Source organism: Tauraco erythrolophus, chromosome 2 (assembly GCF_009769465.1).
Source record: "Tauraco erythrolophus isolate bTauEry1 chromosome 2, bTauEry1.pri, whole genome shotgun sequence".
NCBI classification, from domain to species: Eukaryota; Metazoa; Chordata; class Aves; order Musophagiformes; family Musophagidae; genus Tauraco; species Tauraco erythrolophus.
Window position 1 is genome coordinate 85467177 of NC_141466.1, and position 20147 is coordinate 85487323.

Sequence of the window (20147 nt, forward strand, 5' to 3'; positions counted from 1 at the left end):
TTGCTAGTACTGAGTACTGATATTCTTTCAAGATAATTGTTTAAATCAAATGCTGCGCTCCAGAAAGAAGCTGGTTTTATTTAACTTTGGCAATCATGAATTCATAATGGTTTGTTATGATATTTCACAAACTGAAATTTCAGTTTCGGTGAACTGTTGCCTAAGAGTTATGCCTCTGGTTGGTCTTCGAATACACTGTTGTCCTAAATTTATTAAATATACTTTCCACTTAAAAAAAAAAAAAAAATCTAAAAAATGGCCATTAATGCAACAAACCCAGCAGCAGCTTTATTCCAGTGACAGCTTTTGCTTAAAAGCTAATCAGGTAACAGATAGTGGAGAGGGAGCTGCTCTTTTCCAAAGGGGAGGGTGTTTCAGGTGATTTTTGTGGCTCGGTGAAAGGGCAGTAAGTGATCTGCAATGTTTATCTTTTTGCGTGTGTTCTATGGCAACGGGACTTTGGCCTTCAGCAATGCCATTTTATTTCATTGGTCCTAATTGACAAAACTTAAATTGTTTATAATGAGCTTAAAAACTCAGATAATTCTACTAGAAGTGAACATTGTTAGTCGTTAGGTATAAGCAAGATGCAAATTCTCCCTCTTGCTGTAGGTAGCCTACAGGTTCATTGCTGGTGAGCAACCTGAAATTGCATTCAGAAACAAGTGGTGTACCACACTGATTCAGTCCTGGCTGAAATATAACCCCCGTGGTCCTCAGCTGTGGTTTGCAGCTGTGCCTAGATTTAACGTGGAGATAGATATTTCTATCCAGTGTCTGTAAAGCAAGTTCTAGGAGGGCTGAGCTGATTTTTGTTTCTGTTTACTTTTCTGTATTTTATTCTTTGTCATACAGAGGGAATCACATTAGGCAAAGACACATTCAGAGGTGCTTTGGAATTCAGAGACGTTGAGTTTGCGTATCCAACACGTCCAGAAACATCAATTTTCAAAGATTTTAGCCTTTCAATTCCAGCTGGCTCTGTTATGGCTCTGGTTGGCCAAAGTGGTACAGGGAAATCGACTATTGTATCTCTTCTGCTGAGGCTGTATGATCCTATCTCAGGTATGTTTTTGTGTGTCGCTCTTATCCATGACAATTGATGCATTGCATCTCAGATACATTTTATAAACAGTCAGGGTTCCTGTGCTTGAGGTCCTCATGTGACTATTCCACTGATGCACCATGCTTCCCTCTGGGGTGTATAGATACCTTGTGGAGATGCCTGCATAACTGTGCATTTCTGATCCACCATTATGTGATTCCTCGGGGGCTGTTGTTCTCAACTGTTCTTTCTATCTCTTTTCAGTACTTGTCAAACACACTTGACTTTACTGTTTCTTAATTTAAGGTACAATCACTGTTGATGGCTTTGATATCCGTCAGTTAAATCCACTCTGGTTCAGGACAAAGATTGGAACAGTGAGTCAGGTAAGGAAGGAATAAAAAAATTGTAAGTAAATTAAATAATTTTGTGTGATCAACTAGCTGTGCCTCACTTTCTTCTTTTTGAAATTATATAATCCTGCTTCTCAGTGAAATCCCTCCATCTCACTGTTAACTGCTATTGTGCGTGCTTTGTTGTAAAAATAAGTATTCAGAGCTAGACCCGTTATTCTGTAGTCTGTTTTTAGATAATCATAGAGATTCGAAGTGTTAGCTCAGGAGAAAAGTGTGCGTGTGGAGACTGGAAAGCACATTGTTGCAAACTGTATAGTTACGACCATCTTGATGTTTGCTAGGATTTGTTGAAGAAAGTAACACAAACCTTAACATTTAATCACATTTTTTATTAATGGAAGTTACACAATCATGTTTTACACAACCATTTGAAAACTGACCTTCTGTGCTCTGTGTTGTTTCCAGGCAAACACAATTCCATTAGGAAAGCATGAAAATACAGCACTGTTGGCACTTACTCTTGTAGTGCCCCCTCCCTAGCAACGCCCCCAAACTATGGAAGTATAGAGAGATGTTCAGTGACCTCTTAAAAAGAAACTATTTGACCAATGATAATATGTATGTTCCTTCCCTCATCTCCTCAGATGCTTCACTGTGCAGTTAACTGTTACGTTGATGTTCTGGTTAAAAGCATTAAGGATAACTGGGCGTATGTTGCGTTTCAAAACATCTACTTAATGTAATAATGCCACCAAAAGCTTTTGTGCTAAAATTATTTTCCTGTGGGCACATTAGCATTTTTCTTTTTGAATGTATGTATTCCACTTGAGTTACCAGTAAGAGATTTATACTGGGATACATACTATAGCATGTCTCTATTTTATAAACAGAGCAGGCTTACCTTGTTTCAGACATTTTCCCATTGTACATCACTTGTCCTGTCTGCCAGTCCTCTTCTCTGTTTTAAGCTTTACTATAAATTAAATGCACAAAATGCCATGAAATCTGTGTGGAGATTAAGAGAAGAATCATTGTTGCAAATTATGATAAGCAGTAAAATACAAAGGGAGGTTTTCTGATGTTTGAATGAATAGCTCTTTCTGAAATCTTCCTCAAATACTAGGAGTTGAGGGTTATGTTATGTTCTGTCAGTTAAAAAAGCAACTTATTTTTTAATTGGTTCAATGCCCATTTTGGTGCTAGGAGAGGGATTTTTCATTTGTTTGTTTTTAATTCAATTAACTCTAGCTTATATACATACAGGAGAATATGTAAAAAAATTAAAGCTGGGTCTTGTCAGTGGGATTTATGTTATTTGAGGTACAGACAATACTTGCATGTAATTACAGACCTACCATATTAGTTGTGTTTTTGCATTTATCAGGAACCAATTCTGTTCTCCTGTTCTATTGCTGAAAATATTGCCTATGGTGCAGAGGATCCTTCTACTGTGACTGCAGAGGAGATTGAGAGAGTTGCTGAAATAGCTAATGCTGCTAGTTTTATCAGAGATTTTCCAAAAGGGTTTGACACTGTAGTTGGAGAAAAAGGCATTTTGCTTTCAGGTACATCTTTATATTGCTTATTTTAAAAATCTTGATGCTAGAGAGTGAAGTAATAATGCTATTATTTTTTGTTACCGGTTTTTTCTCCAAGTCATAGACTGCCATAAGTATTAAAAAAGTCCCTCTTTCATCTCCCTTCCCACCATCCCCCGTAAAGTACGTGTGCCTAATTCTGCTCAGCCCAGGCATTCAGTTAAAATTACTTCACAGCTGTTTTCCTGTTTCAATTTATTGAGCTTTTTCCACCAGGTGGACAGAAGCAACGAATTGCAATTGCTCGAGCTCTGCTGAAGGTATGCCAGCATCCAAATAGCATCCAAATAGTTATTTAACTACTTTGTGGGAGGTGGGAAGAGTTAAAAAGGAAGAAGTATTTCAATGGGAGAGATGGAAAAATATTTTTATGAAGAAAATTATATCGTTAATGTTAATGAGGAAGTTTGAAAGGGCTGAGTGGTTTAACTAAAGACAATTTACTTCTATAAATGCTTCTTCCTATCTTTCAGTCATGTTTTTTGATAGTTCTTGCCCAGACTGATGGTAAATCATTGTATAATGACTCACTTTCGTAAGACCAGGTCAAGGATAAAGGAAGACTGTGAATGTGGTGCTAGTAAACTCGTATATTGTGTTCAGATCTCTGTCATTCATGGGTTGACTTTTATGGGTTGCAACTTACTAGCACTACAGATGCCCTGACTTGGCTTTGAGGGGATCTTGCTTGGATTTGGGACAAGATACTATTTCGGGCACAATGTTCTGTCGTTTTTTTTTCTTCAAGGGTTGGCGTGGGTCTAGCTTTAGGGCAGGCTCTGTGCTGCACACATTTGAGCAGGCTTCTGAGGATGAGAAGGACAGAGTAAGGTTCAGGGAAAAGCCATGGGGCCTCAGAGGGAGGCAGTCTGGTGCTGATGCTCAGCTGGAAGTTTTGACCCTTGCCGAACCCAGCTTACATTCACATTAAGGTGCACTGGTCGCGGTAGCATCCTGGCATGCCTACTTTTGCTAGATTACTGGGTATTTTTTATTACACCAGTTCTCTGTTACCACAAATGCTGGAAAGCTGATTGCATTTCATGTCAAGTTCATGGAGTAGAGAATTTATGGTGGCGAGGGGAAGTTGTAAAAAATTAGTAGTTGATATATATGTGATTGGGAGTGTGGTGGAGTCCTTTCTCTTCCATGTGAAGTCTAAAGCTTTTACTCTCAACTTTATCAATGAAGTTTGGGTTATGTGCTGTAGTTCAGAAGAATCTTCTTAGGGATGTGATTGTTCGAGTGCTGGCAATTTTTGTTTATTTGTTTAGTTTTTATTTAATTGGGAAGAGTTCTTAAATGCTAGTTCTTAAGTACTACGTATTTCATCTGTGGGTGAAATGCTGCTTGTTGGTAGGGTTTTTTTACTGTTACTAGGCAGTTACATATAGCAGACTGACTGCCAGCAGAGGGTGACTGAGCCTCTCTGAAAGATCCACACAAGAGCAGTAAATAGGAAATTGAACTTTTTACCACAATGCTGCCAAGTATGCATTAAAAATCATCTCCCATCTTTACTTTGTATGTTTCAAATAGTTATCGGGTAATAGTGTTCTGTTACTTTAGTTTGGAAAATCTGAAAATGGAAGAGTGTTGTTTCTGTTCCGTGCTCTTAGCATTTAGACTTCTTAAAAGTAACGCTTTGAATGACACTCAGTTCTTTTGATGAAGTAAGTACGCTTACTTGGGAGTTTGAAGCTGTATGAATCCTGTTCTCTATTGATAGAAATATTCGGATCTTGTCTAATTGTTCTTATAACAAATTCTACTTTCTTCTTCAGAATCCTAAAATTCTTCTGTTAGATGAAGCAACAAGGTAAGAAAGAAAATAAATAGAAACTTAGAAATGATATATCTGTAAAACTCAGATCTGGGAGGTGTTCTTTCTTTCTCTGCGTGCCCTTGCACACACTATCTAGCCCCTTATTTTTCTCTATCCACAAAAACAATGTGCTTCCTAGAATGTGTGAATTAGTTAGGAGACCTATGATAAAAGCTGATTATGCAAAGTGGAAAAGATAACTGGTACACTCTGTTGTAATTTTTCATGGAGTTAAATTTGTAATATGTAACTTGATTTTTTGAAACTTTCACTTAAAGCTTTTTTGTATCTTTAGTTTAAATGAAGACCTTAGTGTAAAAGAGAGATGATTATACTGCAGTATAACTTTTTTTTTCACTGAATTAATTTAGTGTTATTTCTCCAAGCATATTTTGCATATGAGAATACGCAAGGACCGTAACTTGGATATGTGCACTAAGCATATTCACAAAACTTTCCTGCAGTGCCATTGGTTCATCTTCACCAACAATAGCAAGGGTTTGCAGTCTTAACCTGTGTTAAAATAACCAATCTCCTCCTCTCTCCCCTCCCTGCTTCCCATTTCTTAATAGTGCTTTGGATGCTGAAAATGAGTATCTAGTGCAAGAAGCTCTCGACCGGCTGATGGAAGGGAGGACCGTCCTAATTATTGCTCATCGTCTGTCTACTATTCAGAATGCTGATTTTGTTGCAGTCCTTGGCCAGGGTAAAATTCTTGAATGGGGAAAACATGAGGAACTACTTGCAAATCCAAATGGACTTTTCAGGAAACTAATGCAGAAACAAGCTTTTCTTCAGAATAGTGATACTTTTGCATTAGATCTACAATCTAGAGAAAAGGAGGTATTAAAAGAAAATGTATGAGAGAATGTATGAATAATGGAAGCTTACAAACTACAAAGAATATAACTTATGTTTCAGTTATGTAAAGTAAATGTTATATTTTTCCAAAATGTACAAAATATTCTTTTGAGACTTAAATGTGTTTAAACTTTTTATTGAAAGCTTTTAAATAATTATTGGAACTTTTAAAAATGTCTATCACAGATAATTGCAGTGTATAGATTTTTCTGCTTTGTATTATGTTAATTGAGACGTTTTAGAATCTTGTTTGCTATGATGCACTGTATGATGACGTGCTGCATTCTCAAGTAAATTCAGTATTTTAAGGGTAATTAAATGACAATCTTATCCTTTTCATATCATTGTCTCTTCCCTTTTCAAGGAACTTTTGCGTTCTGTGCTGGTCAGTAGTCTTAAAATACTGGAATTGAAAAATGCATGACACTAATGTACTCCAGAAGTTGTGTCTGACTTCCCCTGCATTCTCCTTTCAGTTACCATTTGTCTGAAATGTGAAAGTTGATTATGATCACCATCTACAGTTACCATAGAGAATTACGTATGAGAACACATTTTAGAGCTATGGAAGCATGAGTTGGAGGAAAGTTCTTTACACAAACAAACAAAAAACTTAACTGACTTTACATAAGAACAAAGGAAGTGTATTAGTATATTAAGTCAGGAGAGGAAAATCTAAAATTTGCATGCATTTTCTTCCCTTCTCTATTTCACCAGTTCTTTAGTTTCCCTTCCTTTCTAAGATGCTGTCCAAAAGAACACACTTTCATATAGGTAAGTTTTTTGTCCTTTTTAAAAGCATATCTAAGTGGAGTTTTTTTATTGTTACTTAAAGTTTCATTCATAGAACTCCTGGGTTTTGCCTACCTACCTTATTGGGGACAGCTAGTAAACTACCTTCTCAAGGACAACTGCACTACATTACATCAACTTGAATAACAGCAGGAGGGTACATCTGGCAGTGAAGAGTAGGCTTCATGTTTCTAACATAAGAATGTCTTCAACAGAATCTCTCTAGACTTTCTGAAGATGCAAAACCCCACAAGGTAACTTTAAAAAAAACTAGAAGCTTCCTAGGTCACATTAAAGAAGAGGAGGCTCAGGGGGGACCTTATCACTCTCTACAATTACCTGAAAGGAAGTTGTAGGGAGATGGGGGTCGGTCTCTTCTCTCGTGTTATGAATGACAGGACGAGAGGGAATGGCCTCAAGTTACGCCAGGGGAAATTTAGATTAGATATCAGGAAAAATTTCTTTACAGAGAGGGTTGTGAAGTATTGGAACAGGCTGCCCAGGAAGGTGGTGGAGTCCCCATCCCTGGAGGTGTTTAAAAACCGTGGGGGTTTGGTGTTGAGCAACATGGTTTAGGGACTCTGACAGTGCAGGGTGAATGGTTGGACTCGATCTTGAGGGTTTCTTCCAACCAGATGATTCTACGATATAAAACTCATCTATGCTAGGAAAATTCGTTGCTGGAAAACTTTATTGGCAATAGGTGAGATATGTAGTGCTGGCAGGCTTAAAATGTTTAACTAATGTGCTATTAATGGCACTTCGTGGAACACAGTGAAAACACTAAAGAGGTCCCTTCTGATACAGTTTTACTAGAAGCAGATGTTTACTAAAGATATGCCAAATATACCACTGAACCAATGTTTAACTTCAGTGTTGACTACCAGTGATTCTCTTTATAATGTATTTAGAGGGGCTTGAACTTTAATCTTTACTCACGTAATCTCTCCTTTTGTGAGAATCCCTTTATTAATATGTTTACACAGGTTACAGGGATTACTTGCAGCTGAACTGAAGGAATGTTTTCTGTCTTTTGTTCATTGGTTGTTCTGGCAGGTGTTGCAGTCTACAGAAAAGTGTGAAAAGCTACAGAAAAGTTCTAGTCCACAGAAAAGTGAATGTCTGTAATAACAGGTACATTGAATAACAGATATTTTTCAGATTAGAACCACTCAAAATACTCCTTGAAATAAACCACAGACCTGAACAAGGTGAGAAAATAAAGTTTCTTAGTAACCTGCAAGTAGAAATCTTTACTGGACAGCTTCAGATCTGTGGTGTTGACAGCTACAACGTATGTGGTGTGCGCACATGGTATGCTGTATACTTCCACAGCAGTGCTACCAACACTGGATATGGTTGCATTTTGAACTGTAGGAGCCCTCACAGCTTAATGAGGAAAAAGGTGTGAGAAAGAGAAAAATTAAAGTACCAGACTCTTTTTGTTACAAGATTTGAAGACCTTCCTGTCTAAGATGGAAACTGTTGGTGTATCTCTAACAGTCCTGACAGGTGTCTTTTGCTAAGGACCACGATTTCGTGCTGCTACCTCGTGTAGCGTGGTCCACAGGACAAAAAGCAGCCATGCAATGTAGAAAAGATGACATGAGAGAATCAGAGAAGTATAAATCAAACTTTCTTACTCTCACTGACTGTATTTTCCATTTTCGTTCCCCCTTCAGTTTTTAGTAATACTGTATATCTGCTGTTTGTTTTGTTTAAGCTGCTGTTAGTAGGAAGAGGTTCAGTTCCATGAGGGATGGTAGTTAACAGCTCCAAACAGAGCAATGCTACTCCAAAGGCCAAAAGGTACTTCAGAAATGCTTTTGACCACAGGCAAATACAATTTAAGTCAAATTAAACTTACCTAACATTTCCTGAAGGAAGAGGCAGACCTTATTCAGAATTGGTTGAGTTTTCAAAGTGTCCTTTCACACCTGGTGCAGCACATTCTATAAGACCATCTCTCTCTTAGGCCGTGCACACTAGTGTTCGCTTTGGCCTGAACATGTCTTCTCTGTGTAGAAAAGTAGTAAAGATGATTTTCCAGACATTCCAAAATAAATGTAATTAATATTACATGTACAAACATATATCAGATATGTAATACAAACATTTTTCAGTTTCAATTACTAGTTGCCATATTTTAGTTGATATCTATGGGCATAATTTTGAAGCCTTTTATTAACACTGGCTTTTTCACCCTTGCCTTGGAGGACAGAACTATTACTTCCTTAACTTTTTTTACCCATGACTGTAACTAATTGCTTTCAAAACTACCTTGCTAAATTGAATATATTAGTTACGGTTGAGTATTTGGAGACTTAAAGAAAGTCTCAATATACACTTAATCCCTTTACTGTGTGCCTAATAAGTTTTCTGATTCTTGGCAGCATGACTGTTTTCCTGAAAGAAGTAAGTCACTGAAAATAAAGTGTTTTGAGTAATTTTATTACTTAAACTACTTATTAATCTATTTATTTTAATGCTTAGAGTATTGATCACAGCATCATCACTGCAGTGAATGATTGGCGTCTTTGAAAGAGCTAAAGTTTTTTCAACTCAGGTTTCAAGTAGTTAATGCAACTTTTTGTCATAGCCTTCTGATATACAGAGCCTCTTTTCTGTCAATACTTTAATCTTTGAAAAGGGAGTGGAATCCAGTTAGGGGAGTAATAGAAGAGAATATCCTGCCTTTGTGGCCTTGCCAATTCTGTGTTCACATTTCCACTACTCAACATTTTCAGCTGCCTTGAATGGGGAGAAGTGTTCCCAGTTGCTTAAGTCTTAAATTCACGATGCAGTGATCCAATGGATTAATATGCTGACCTATTGGGAAACTGTATTCTGATAAGCAAGACATTACATATCTTAACTGATCTTTTATACGCATCTTTGTTTAAACATCTGCATCGTCCCAGTAGGCACAATCAGTTAACCAATTCATGGCAATTTTGTTTTGCTCTGCAGATGATGGGGTTTGATTGCTGCTATCCTTTCAGACTAGTTTTCTTTCTAAATAAGTAGGCACCTGTTTGTGGCTGGTCTACCTAGACAATATATTCTACACTGTTTTTCAATCCATCCATCAGCAAATCAAAACCAGAAGTATACGAAGATTATCAATCCCATATATGTTGAAACTGTGACTTTAATGTAAGTCCACTATTTCCATATCTTAGTTCATGTTGTTACTAGGTCAGTATTTTCAAAATTGCGTGCTGGAAGTTCACCTTTTCAAATACCACATGAGCCTCAGTTCAAGAACTAGTTAAGTCTCTAACCGGTATAGTTAGCATAAACTAGCTTTCTCTGTCGAAAATGAAATTTAAAGGTTGAGTTGTATCCTCTGTCCTGAAGATGGAGCTCTCACCACGGGACTGGGACAGCAAAAGACAAGCCAAGTAATTCCCTGAGGAAGTGTAGCAAAGCGTGTACAGGATTCTATCGGCAAAAAACTACTCCTCACAGTGCCTCAAATATTTTAGAAACGAGATGTGAAGGGGAGCTTTCAGTTTTTAAAATCATTTGTATATCACTGTTCACAAATGTTGGAAAATGTGGACAGCTGCTTGAGTTTTACTGTTTTTCCCCATTTGCTTGTTTCTGTGTGCGTTTTCTGGTCTGGTTTTGTTTTTCTTAACGAAACAACAGTAACGCGATGGTTTAGCGTCACTGCACGGAAGAGAACAGAGAAGGCTATATAGAAGGGTACTACATTGAAGCAACAGCATAGTGATGTTCCACTAAATGTTCATATTTTGCCTGTCCCATAAAATCAAAGCAAAAGGAAATGAAGTTAAAAGGCAAAGCATTGAAACATTGACAGGTGCCTTACACTTCAGCACTGCCAGATGAAGCATCTCAGGTTTGTCTCCTCTGCATTTCAGGTTCAGACCTGTTGGACCACAATCCACATAGAAAGCCTAACTGCCGTAACTTTTAATGAAAGAATGTGGCTTTGGAAAATGATGGGCAGTTTTTGAATGCTCTATTTTTCTTTAGTTTTATCTCAACTAATTAGCTTCATTGATGATCTGCATATAACTCAGCTTCATCCCAGACTAGATGGTACCTACGTACCTTCTGAAAACTTTTTTTTCCATACAAACCAATGCAGTTTTTTCTTTCCATGAGAAAATTTAGCTCCCCTTTAAGACTAAAATCTAATTCTATGCCATCAGATAGTTGAAGTGTACGATTTTTATTTGCCATAGATGTGAAACATACCAAAATTTGCATGGAATGTGTTTGGTTTGTGTTGTTTTTTTTTTTTTTTAAAATAGAAATTTGGGGACAAGCACAGGTTACAGCACAGGCCCTTTTCAAGACTAGGGAACTCTGTTTCTGGAATACATGTCCTTCCTGAAGTGCCAAGCGCTGGTTTGCCATAGTCCTTCCACAGCAGCCCTTGGCGCGAGCACCGCCCAAGCCCCGCTTACGACGCCGCCAGAGCGCGCAGCCGGCGCGGGGTCTCCGCCGCTCCCCGGCAGGGGCCGCGCCGCGCCCCAGAGTGACGCAGTCAGGCGGCGCCTGGCGGGAGCGCGGGGCCAGCGCCGCTCCTCTCTCCCCAGCCATGTTCCCCTCGGCGCCCTCCTCCCCGCGGACCCCCGGCGGGTCGGCGCGCAGGAACCTCGGCAGCGCCGCCGCCAGCCCTCTCGCCCGCTCGGTCGGCAGGAGGAACCCGGCCGTCGTGGCGGCGGCCAGCTCCCCGGTGCTCTTCTCCCCGGGGGCGCGGAGGAGCGGCTCCGTCTCCGCCCGGTAAGTGCCCCTCGCGCCGCCCGGCCGAGCTCCGGGCAGGGGCGAGGGGGCGTGAGCCGCCTTCTCCCGCCGGGCCGGTGCCTTGGCCCCGGCCCCGCTCTTCCCGGCCGGGGCTCCGCGAGGACCGCGCCTCTCGGTCCCAGAGTTTCCCCTCTCTTTCTCTCCCGTTTCTGAAATAAACCCGGGGCTTCCGTAGCAGGTGCTGCGGTTGGGGCCCCTGGGGGCCGCTGCCAGCGGCGCAGGCGCCTCCCGGCTCGCCGAGGGGAGGGGGAGCGAGCGGCGGCGCGTACCCCGGGCCCGTCTGCTCCCGCCAGGCTCTCTGCGGCCGCCCCTTCCACAGCGACCGGGAGCTGCCTCTCGCTGCGCGGGTGCGGGGAGAGCGACTGCCGTCCCTGCCGTCCGCCGCGTCTTTCGGAGGAGCCTGGCTCGCTCGTTACTCGGGAAGGAGTCTGCCGTACGCGGCTGGAGCACTGCTGCTCTGGGGCGGAGCGGACGCGCCCGTTGCTGAAGGAGCGGTGCTTGTTGAGAGAGCTACTAGGAAGCATAATTAAAAAGGACCAAAAAAAAAAGCCAAATGTTTCTCATGTGAGTCTCTTCCAGGGGCTCAGTAGGTGTGTTAAGACACGCTTCTAACTGAGCGTAATGAGAGGGCTTTGCCAAAAAGCTCTTGCTTTCAGCTGTTCGCACAAGAAGTTCTGACAAAAGGCTTCATCTCTCTTTGCAAGCCCTGCCTCGTTTTTGCGTGCTGAAACCGTCGTAGGTTGTTACAATTGCTGTTTCATGAATGCAGTTTTACTGTTTGTTTTTCTGTTGGGATTTATTATATTCTGTATCTCTGATCATCTTTAAACCTCTTTTCAGCAGTTTTTCTGCAATATGCTGTTGAGATGTGTCTGTGCTGGGTAATCCTAGTACTCAAGAAGCTGACGTGCTGTGTAGAGTTGTCATGGTGGTTTCCGTTTTGTCTTTTATTCCGTATTTAATAACTCACATGTTCTGTTTGCTGTTTGACTGTCCTAAGTAATACTGTACTGTTAAGACACTGTCACTCTGGTAGTTGATTTCTTTTGTGACTGTGCTGAAGACTTTAGACACCAGTACAGACTTATAGAACGGGACCTTCCCTTCTACTGGAAACTTTCCTACAGTGTATAAATTAGCCTTTCTTTTCTCTGTATTGTTTTTACTTATTGCTTTTATAGAGGGTTTGATCTATGGTAAAGCTTTTTCTCATATAGATTGATTTCTTTAGGAATCTTTGACAAGGAATCTTTTTGAAAGATTTTGGAAAATTTAAGTCCTTAGTATTGTCTGGATTATATTCACTGACTTTTTTCAGAAAATTCTGATGGAACTGTTAGGCAAGGCATGACTTTTCTGCATAAAAAGAAAAGAGGAAAAAAAAAAATCTATGTGTTACTAATACATGTTTACTCATTTTGTTCATTTACTCCACTACAGGAATAGTAAAACTTTATTAGTCTGTAGTTTCTCAGGTGCTCTCAGATTGTTTGTCGGATATTTGACATGATCTCAGAGTAACAAATTCTGACTGAAACGTTTTATAGTTGAGCAGTTTTGAGGTCCTTTTATACTTCTAGCGTACAATACCACATGTTCAGTATGTTCTAGATATCTGCTACTAGCATTTGAATTCAAAGCTTCCTCAGATGTATCCCTGGTATAGGAAGAATAGGAAAAGAATCAGAATGTCTGCATTTAAAAAATAAAATATGTCATTCAGAGTTTTGGCATTTCCATCTTTCTTTTTCTTTTTTTTTTTTTTCCCTCCTCTCCCTTCTCCCTTCCATGTGACTCAGAACTGAGAGTTAACATGAGCCCCAGATCAGCTACAGGGCTTCCAAATCCCTTTTCTCAGAAGCAGCTATTTGGTGTTGAGATAAACAAGGTTGCCCATTTTCAGTTATGGGGAACTTCTACTCAGGTCTGTTTAATATGGTATTTTTTGGAACCAAGTGTCAGGATTGCCGTATAGCTGTGTATCATCTTTTGGTATTTCACACTGAGAGGGTCTGTGACATCATTTTGCTTGGGAGGAGAAAGAAAAAGAGGGCAGTATCTTCTAAAAGCAGAGAAATTTTACCCGCTTAATCGTGCTCAAAAGACAAGACAGACCTGTGCTGTTGCAGAGAGAAGGTAGGGGAAGATGCAAAACAGCTTTTATAAATTATATTGAGAAACAAATAATGACTGAAACATTAAAAATGGCAGTCTCTGCCCTAAAAGAAGGGCAGTAGAAGTGCTAACTGATCTGAGCTGCCCGGGATGTTCAAAGTGTTGCACGGTGTGTACTGCCCAGCAGTGTCAGAACTGGGGGTGGAAATAGGCCCTGCAGTCAGAGAAGAGCCTCTGTTGAGCTTCTCCTGGTGTTGTGGTTAGCTTTATGCTGTAGACAGCCAGAACGTAGCGAAGTTAAGCAGTGAGGAGAGGAGGGGGAGGAATGCATATTCAAAATCAGTTCTTTAAAGAAATAAAGGAATTTGATGACAGCTACCAACTTATAAGGAGGCCACCAAATTACTGCTTTAGATGGTGCTCCCAGAGGGAGCATGTTTATTTTGCGTAAACCCATTTCATCACATCTAGATCTAAACAGACACTAATAAAGTAACTGTCTATTGAAACTGATGGAGAAACAATAAAAGACTCACTACAACTTTTTGTTTTGTTTAAGAGCAACTCCTACCAGAGTTATCCAGCATCCCTCAGCAAGTGAGACTATTAACTACGATGTTAAGGCTTTTGGATCCTCTCTGCCTGTTAAGGTTATGGAAGCCCTGAAAAAGGCTGATGGTAAGAACTGGAAATAGAGTCCAGTAAGATTTTTATCTGTTATTTTTCTCATGAAAATTGGCAGGTAAGAATTGTTAAGATGTTGTTGATGCCATTTAAATGCTGACTTTACAGTGGAAACTGATATGTTTGGGTCTTGATTTGAATACAGCTTGGCAAACCGTGTAACTGTAATAACACCCAGGTGGGTGTGGATGCGTGTAAATGTCCTTCAGCTTCTGCCTTCACAAATATATCCTGTAATCCAAGAGTATTAAGAAAGCTAATGATAGGGTTTTAGTAACTATTGCTTATTGATTTTTCTCATCTTTTTCATTTGTTTTGATTCTGTTGTTTCCTAGAGGGAATGCTGTAATTTTTTAATTATTTTTTTCTAATCCACATTTGTCATCACTTCTGAAAACCCCAGTGACAGAAACCTTTCCCTGAGTTCAAGAAATTGGTTTCCTAAGCAATTTTTGCCTGTGGTTAAGGTTTATTTTCCTGATAGATTTAAGAACCACCAAAAATGTCTGTCTTTATAATAGCTTTGTAAATTGCTCAGCAGTCTTTAAGATTATTTTTATCTGTTGTAAATCGATTTAAATAGCTTCTAGGATTGTCTTGCTTTTCACTTTCAATAGCTGATCATTTGTCAAATGAATTTTTAAGCTGTATGTAGTAGTTTGGTATCTTAATCAAATACATGGAAATTCTAACAGGGAGTTTAGTTTGAATAGAAAATATGTTTCTTATTTTCATATGAGAATTAAAGTTTATAGGTTTTAAGGTTACTCTGCAGTGTTTTAAAAATCTTAATGCTTTAAATAAAATTACTTTTTATGTAGCTGATGACCAGCTGAGCGTTCAAGTGGATGAAAGTGGATGGGCCTGGCTAGTCCATAAAGAGAGGCTGATTATTTGGAAGATTGGTCAGTCTCCAGTTGCTAAGGTAACTGAAAGATCAAAATGGAAAAATTGTATGGTTTATGCTAGTTGAACGAGTTACTCAGTTGTGTTGTTTAAAGCAAAGATTTCTTTATAAATTGGAGCCCAAAAGCGATGATGTTGGTATGAAGTCATACTAACAACATAACTGAAACTCAAGCTTTAGAGGGAGCTTAATGATTTTACGTTTCTTTCTTCATTTTCACTTGTCACCTTAACACCATAAGGTTAATTCTTTGAATTTGAATAGGTGTGTCCCTTATGTTAGATAGTTTTAATAAAGTTTATTTTAGATGTTAGAAACTAGAGTGTATTTTACAGATTGGTTTAGATTATTCTGTGACTGATTTTCAACTAGTAAGAAGAAAAAAAAAAAGGTTAGTTTCAGCTATGGTGAACATATGTTTCATCTAGGTTTCTTATGTCAGTACTTTTTCTTTTCCCTCTGGGCAGTCTTCCTCTCAGCTGCATTTCAGTGAATAGCAAGTGTGGTCAGAGGAATCTTGTAGTTAAAAAAAAATCAATATCTTTCAGTTAGGGCAACATACATTAATTATACAGATTCTGTGCTTACAGTGGAGTGTCAGGTGTACGCATTCTGGTACTTGTAGAGATTTTTCAAGGGATTGAAATTTTTCTGATTTTTTTTTTTAAAAGCTTTTTTTTGGGGGAAAGGAGGAGCATTTTTCCTTGTTATTCTTTTAGTACATAGTGAGCTTTCTCAAGCTCTTCTAGTTTAATTTTGTTTTGCTGCCTTGTTAGCATGTTGTATTAAGGAATGTCCAAACAATTGCACCTATGAAATAAATAATTCAGAATTGTAGTGCTCTGAGAAACACTCAGAAATAACAAAAGAAAAACAGTTATGTTTGAAAACATGTAGGTATTCTTAGCTGTTTGCTGGTTGAGACTGCCTTGCTGAAAATTTCTTATGACATTCTTTTTCGTTTCCTTATGCAGTGTCCGGGCTAGTTGGAATTTAATTTTCAGCAGTGTCAAAAAATCTAAAGACTTTGTGGCATAGGAATGAATTCTTCCAGTCTCATATTTCTAATGGCATCTCTTTATTTCTTACAGTTATCTCAGTGCAAGGAACTGCAGCTGCCACCCAGTGACTTCCAGTGGAGTTCTAGTTTAGCAGCTATATCTTGTCTCAGTTCCTCAGGTGAAGCGTCTTCTCTGCAGGTGATCAACTTTTAAAATGTATTGTTTAAAAATACTTTTAGAGTAACTTTGAATATGTTCTGTTTTATCAAGTTCTTACTTGAAAACTGTGTTTGGTGTAGTACTATCTATTCAAAAGGTCAGGATTGAGAGTTTGCAGTAGATTTGTTTAAAATAAAGTAAATTTTGCTAGTCTTTTCAAATTACACCATTTCCATGTGATAGGATCTGATTAAATAATAGTTTTCCTCGGGATTGCTTGGCATGCTTTCATAACAAAAATACAGTAAGCTAAGAAGTATTGTGTTAACACCAGGGCAATCAAATATTCAGTTTAAGCAAGTGCAATTTAAGTGCATGCTGGCTGAAAAAGTTGTTCAACAGTGTTATAATTCTGAGTACACATGCATAAAAAGCAAACACCAGCACTCTCCCTTTGCTGGTCTTTGTGAGGAAGCTGGCACTGGGAGGACAGATAATTTATCTGTTTTAACTGATTACTTTCCTAAATGCCTTTTCTTCACATACTGTGCTAGAGGATGAGGTTTGAAGATCCGTTAAGTTTTCTGAAAGTACGTTAATGTGTTTGTTTCTATGATTCAGGAGGAAAAGAAGCTCTGCTTGTTTTCAGCTTGGGTGTAGTTTTCAGTTAATGTATGTGGTGCTCTAATAAAACTGGATAAGCAGTTTTTCTTTGGAAGGAAGAAGTAGCACAGAATATGTAATAAGATCTTTTATTTTGACTTGTTATTATGGGTGGATGATCTACTTAGGGATATGGTTTAATGGGGATTAGGGACGGTTGGACTCGATGATCTCTAAGGTCTTTTCCAACCTAGAAATCTATGAATCTGTGAATCTATGTTACATTTCCAGATGATGAAAAGCAATCTTAATGTCTTGTGATTAGCTCAAAAACTCTAAATGCTTTATGACTTAGTCATACTCAGAGAAGTTTAAATAATACACCTAAATGAAGAATTTTTTTTTCTTTCATCTTCAGCTTGTGAGCTATGCATGGATACTCGGATTTTATAGAGTGAAGTAAAAATATTAGTGGTAGAAGATATTTCACTAAAATGAAAATTATTAAATAATAGGCTGGAATCCTAAAGGGCAGTGCATTCTGTGGCGTTTTTTTAATTGTCGTGATGTTCATTAGCCAACTGCTTTCCTTTGTGAAGATCTGTGTCTAGTCAAAAATCAGTTAGAAAACTCCAAGGAGCTCAATTAACAGCTCTCAGCTATTGTTCTTCTATTGTTCTGTGATTATTTTTTTTTCAGCAACTAGTAGATTAGGTAGAACGCTTTCTGTGTAAATCTCTACTTGAACACAGTCTCTTGCTCCATGCTTTGAATTTGATATCTAGGTGATTTCCTGAGTCAGAAGCCCTGATGTAGGCACACTGTGGGCTTATGTCTTTCTGAAGAGAAGAGCCACTGTGTGATTTGATATTTCTCTTAATGACACTAGAGCAGTTTCTTTGATAAATTATAGTCTGCATTTTAAGTCATCCCTAGTAGCTCTTGGCATCTCGAATTCTCCACAGGCTCTCTTATATCTGTCAACTGTAAGTTTTGTTTGCATTTCAGTAGCAGACCCTGAATTATCAGGAGCAACCCCCAGTTAAAAATATTATTGTTAACAAAATAAGTGAGTGTAACGTTCCCTGCACGTACTAAGTTAATGCTGCAGAATCGTTTTGCGATTCAGTTCTAGGTTTGCCAGCGTGCTTCCGTGTGTGTTTGCTGCTTTTTTTGTGTGCTTGTCGCTCACAATCTTGATATGTAAAATAACATGTTTCAGTTAAAGCTGCAGTCTGATTATCATTATCTTACATGTTCTGTTAATTATTTTCTCACTTCAAGTCTCTGGCAATAATGGTTGCCACCAGTGAAGGTTCTGTGCGCTACTGGCCCAGTCTTGCACATGAAGGTTCCTATACGGAGACATTCACAGACTTTGGCGGCTCTCTGTGCAGTTTTCTAACAGCAGTAAAGGTACAGTACAGTATGATTTTTATTAAAATACTGCTTTAATCCCTAATTTAAAAATTAAAAACCATGCTCCACATTATCAGTCCTGTATCTGCAATAAATGTTGCAAAGCAAACTGTTGAACATTCTGAGGAGTAATTTTAGAGATGATTGATGAGTGTGATGATCTTAAGTCAGGGAAGCATGCAGGATTCAACCACAATGGTTAACAGGACTTGTTTCATACCTCAGCCTATGAGGACTGTCAGTATTATTACTACTGTGATTACTTCCAGTGGTAGAAACCCTGCTATCACAAAACCAGAGAACTGCGTCATCTGAATCAGCAGACCACACGCTCAGCAACTTGTGGTATAGCTCACTAGTGACTGAATTGAGAGATTTCTGCATGACAGTAAATGGACAAGTACATTGTGAATTGTTCTTAGAAATTCTGTTTTCTTGCTGTGTTCCACTCTCAAAATGGAATATATCCAAAAATTCAGTGTGTGTTACAATGTGTTATCTTCAAAACTAGTTATTATCAATTAAATTACGTTTTGTCTCATGACTTTTTCAACATCTGCTGTTCGTATCCTGTATTATAAATTTTATTTTAGGACATCAGCATGTCATAAACATTTATAAACCTAATCAGAAGACAATTATCTTAATGACAAATTTCTTAAGAGTTTCAAGATATTAAGAAACACTAATATGTGTATAGCCTATTAGGGCGGAGTTGTGCCCAAGTTTCAGACATCAAGATGAGGAAAGCAAGGTCTTATCACACCTGTAGTTGAAACATTGACATCAATGTGAATTCAGAGCCAGAGGAACATTGTTTTTTCAGAGCGAAATCCTTTTATTAATGAATCAATGTTCTAAAGCTGCATTATTACATATATGACAACCATACTTAATTAGTCATCCTGTCCCTGGGCAGATTTAACCTTTAACATAATTTTTATATGGTATGATGGTGGAAATTTTGCTGATTTTTAAAGTTTCTTTTTAGTTTTGTTCTGTGAGCATTTCCTGTGCAGGTAAACAGGTCATTCTTTCAGCAACCCCCAGGCCCTTAACATTCCTTTTTTTTTAAAATTGTACATCTCACAGGCTTTGTTCATGCCCTGTAACATAGAAACTTTGATCAGGTTTGACGTAGGGAGAACGAAGGCTACGTCCATGTTAGTAAGCAGTGCAATACTTAGCAAAGGCAAAAACTGAGAATCTATAAAGTAAAAAGGTTGGTGCTGAGGCAATGCCACTATCTACACAGGTCATTTTGGAGGAGGGGTTGTTATTTTAAACTAGTTCCAGCCTGGCTACATGAAATAAACTTCTGTTAGTGGTCAGAGCCCATCTTTCAGTTTAGTTTCATTCAAAGGCTGAGAGAGTTGGGGCTGTTCAGCCTGGAGAAGAGAAGGCTCCAGGGTGATCTTATTGCAGCCTTCCAGTATTTAAAGGGGGCCTACAGGAAAGCTGGGGAGGGACTTTTTACAAGGGCATGTAGTGATAGGACAAGGGGCAATGGATTTAAACTGAAAGAGGGGAGATTTAGATTAGATATAAGGAAGAGACTTTTCTCTCTGAGGGTGGTGAGACAGTGGAACAGATTGCCCAGAGAAGTTGTAGATGCCCCATCCCTGGAAGTGTTCAAGGCCTGGTTGGATGAGGCTTTGGGCAACCTGGTGTAGTGGAGGGTGTCCCTTCCCATGGCAGGAGGGTTGGAACTAGATGATCTTTGAGGTTTCTTCCAACCCTAACCCTTCTGTAGTTCTATGTAACTGTGTAGAGCTGATACACTCGGACTGCTCTGTGATGTGATCCAGCCTGTAGTATATGTGCACTCAAGAAAGGTCACTCCAGAAACAGACTCCTGATGCTAATTAAAGTGCTAGTGTGGGTGCACCCATTAGGACAGGCAAGAGATGCACTAGCAAAAGTCTCTGCCTCCTAAATGAGGTATATAAGCACCTACAGTGAAGTGCGTATTTTGCATAATGCACAAGAATTTTCACATT

General features: G+C 38.9%; 2 protein-coding genes across 3 annotated transcripts in view; both read left to right on the plus strand.

Annotated features, from left to right (window-relative positions):
• The window catches only part of ABCB10 (ATP binding cassette subfamily B member 10), a 30913-nt gene extending 24899 nt beyond the window's left edge, over positions 1-6014 (plus strand). For both annotated transcript variants that reach the window (XM_086631562.1, XM_086631561.1), the window contains exons 8-13: positions 856-1065; positions 1352-1431; positions 2786-2966; positions 3216-3259; positions 4784-4818; positions 5397-6014. In XM_086631562.1, coding sequence (XP_086487688.1) covers positions 856-1065; positions 1352-1431; positions 2786-2966; positions 3216-3259; positions 4784-4818; positions 5397-5688 — 842 coding nt within the window. In that variant the 3' untranslated portion in view covers positions 5689-6014. The remainder of the gene's footprint in view (positions 1-855; positions 1066-1351; positions 1432-2785; positions 2967-3215; positions 3260-4783; positions 4819-5396) is intronic.
• Positions 6015-11053: 5039 nt separating this feature from the next.
• NUP133 (nucleoporin 133) overlaps positions 11054-20147 on the plus strand; it is a 36565-nt gene continuing 27471 nt past the window's right edge. The window contains exons 1-5 of the mRNA XM_086631560.1: positions 11054-11238; positions 13934-14052; positions 14880-14983; positions 16057-16164; positions 18013-18144. Of these exons, the coding sequence (XP_086487686.1) occupies positions 11054-11238; positions 13934-14052; positions 14880-14983; positions 16057-16164; positions 18013-18144 (648 nt within the window). The remainder of the gene's footprint in view (positions 11239-13933; positions 14053-14879; positions 14984-16056; positions 16165-18012; positions 18145-20147) is intronic.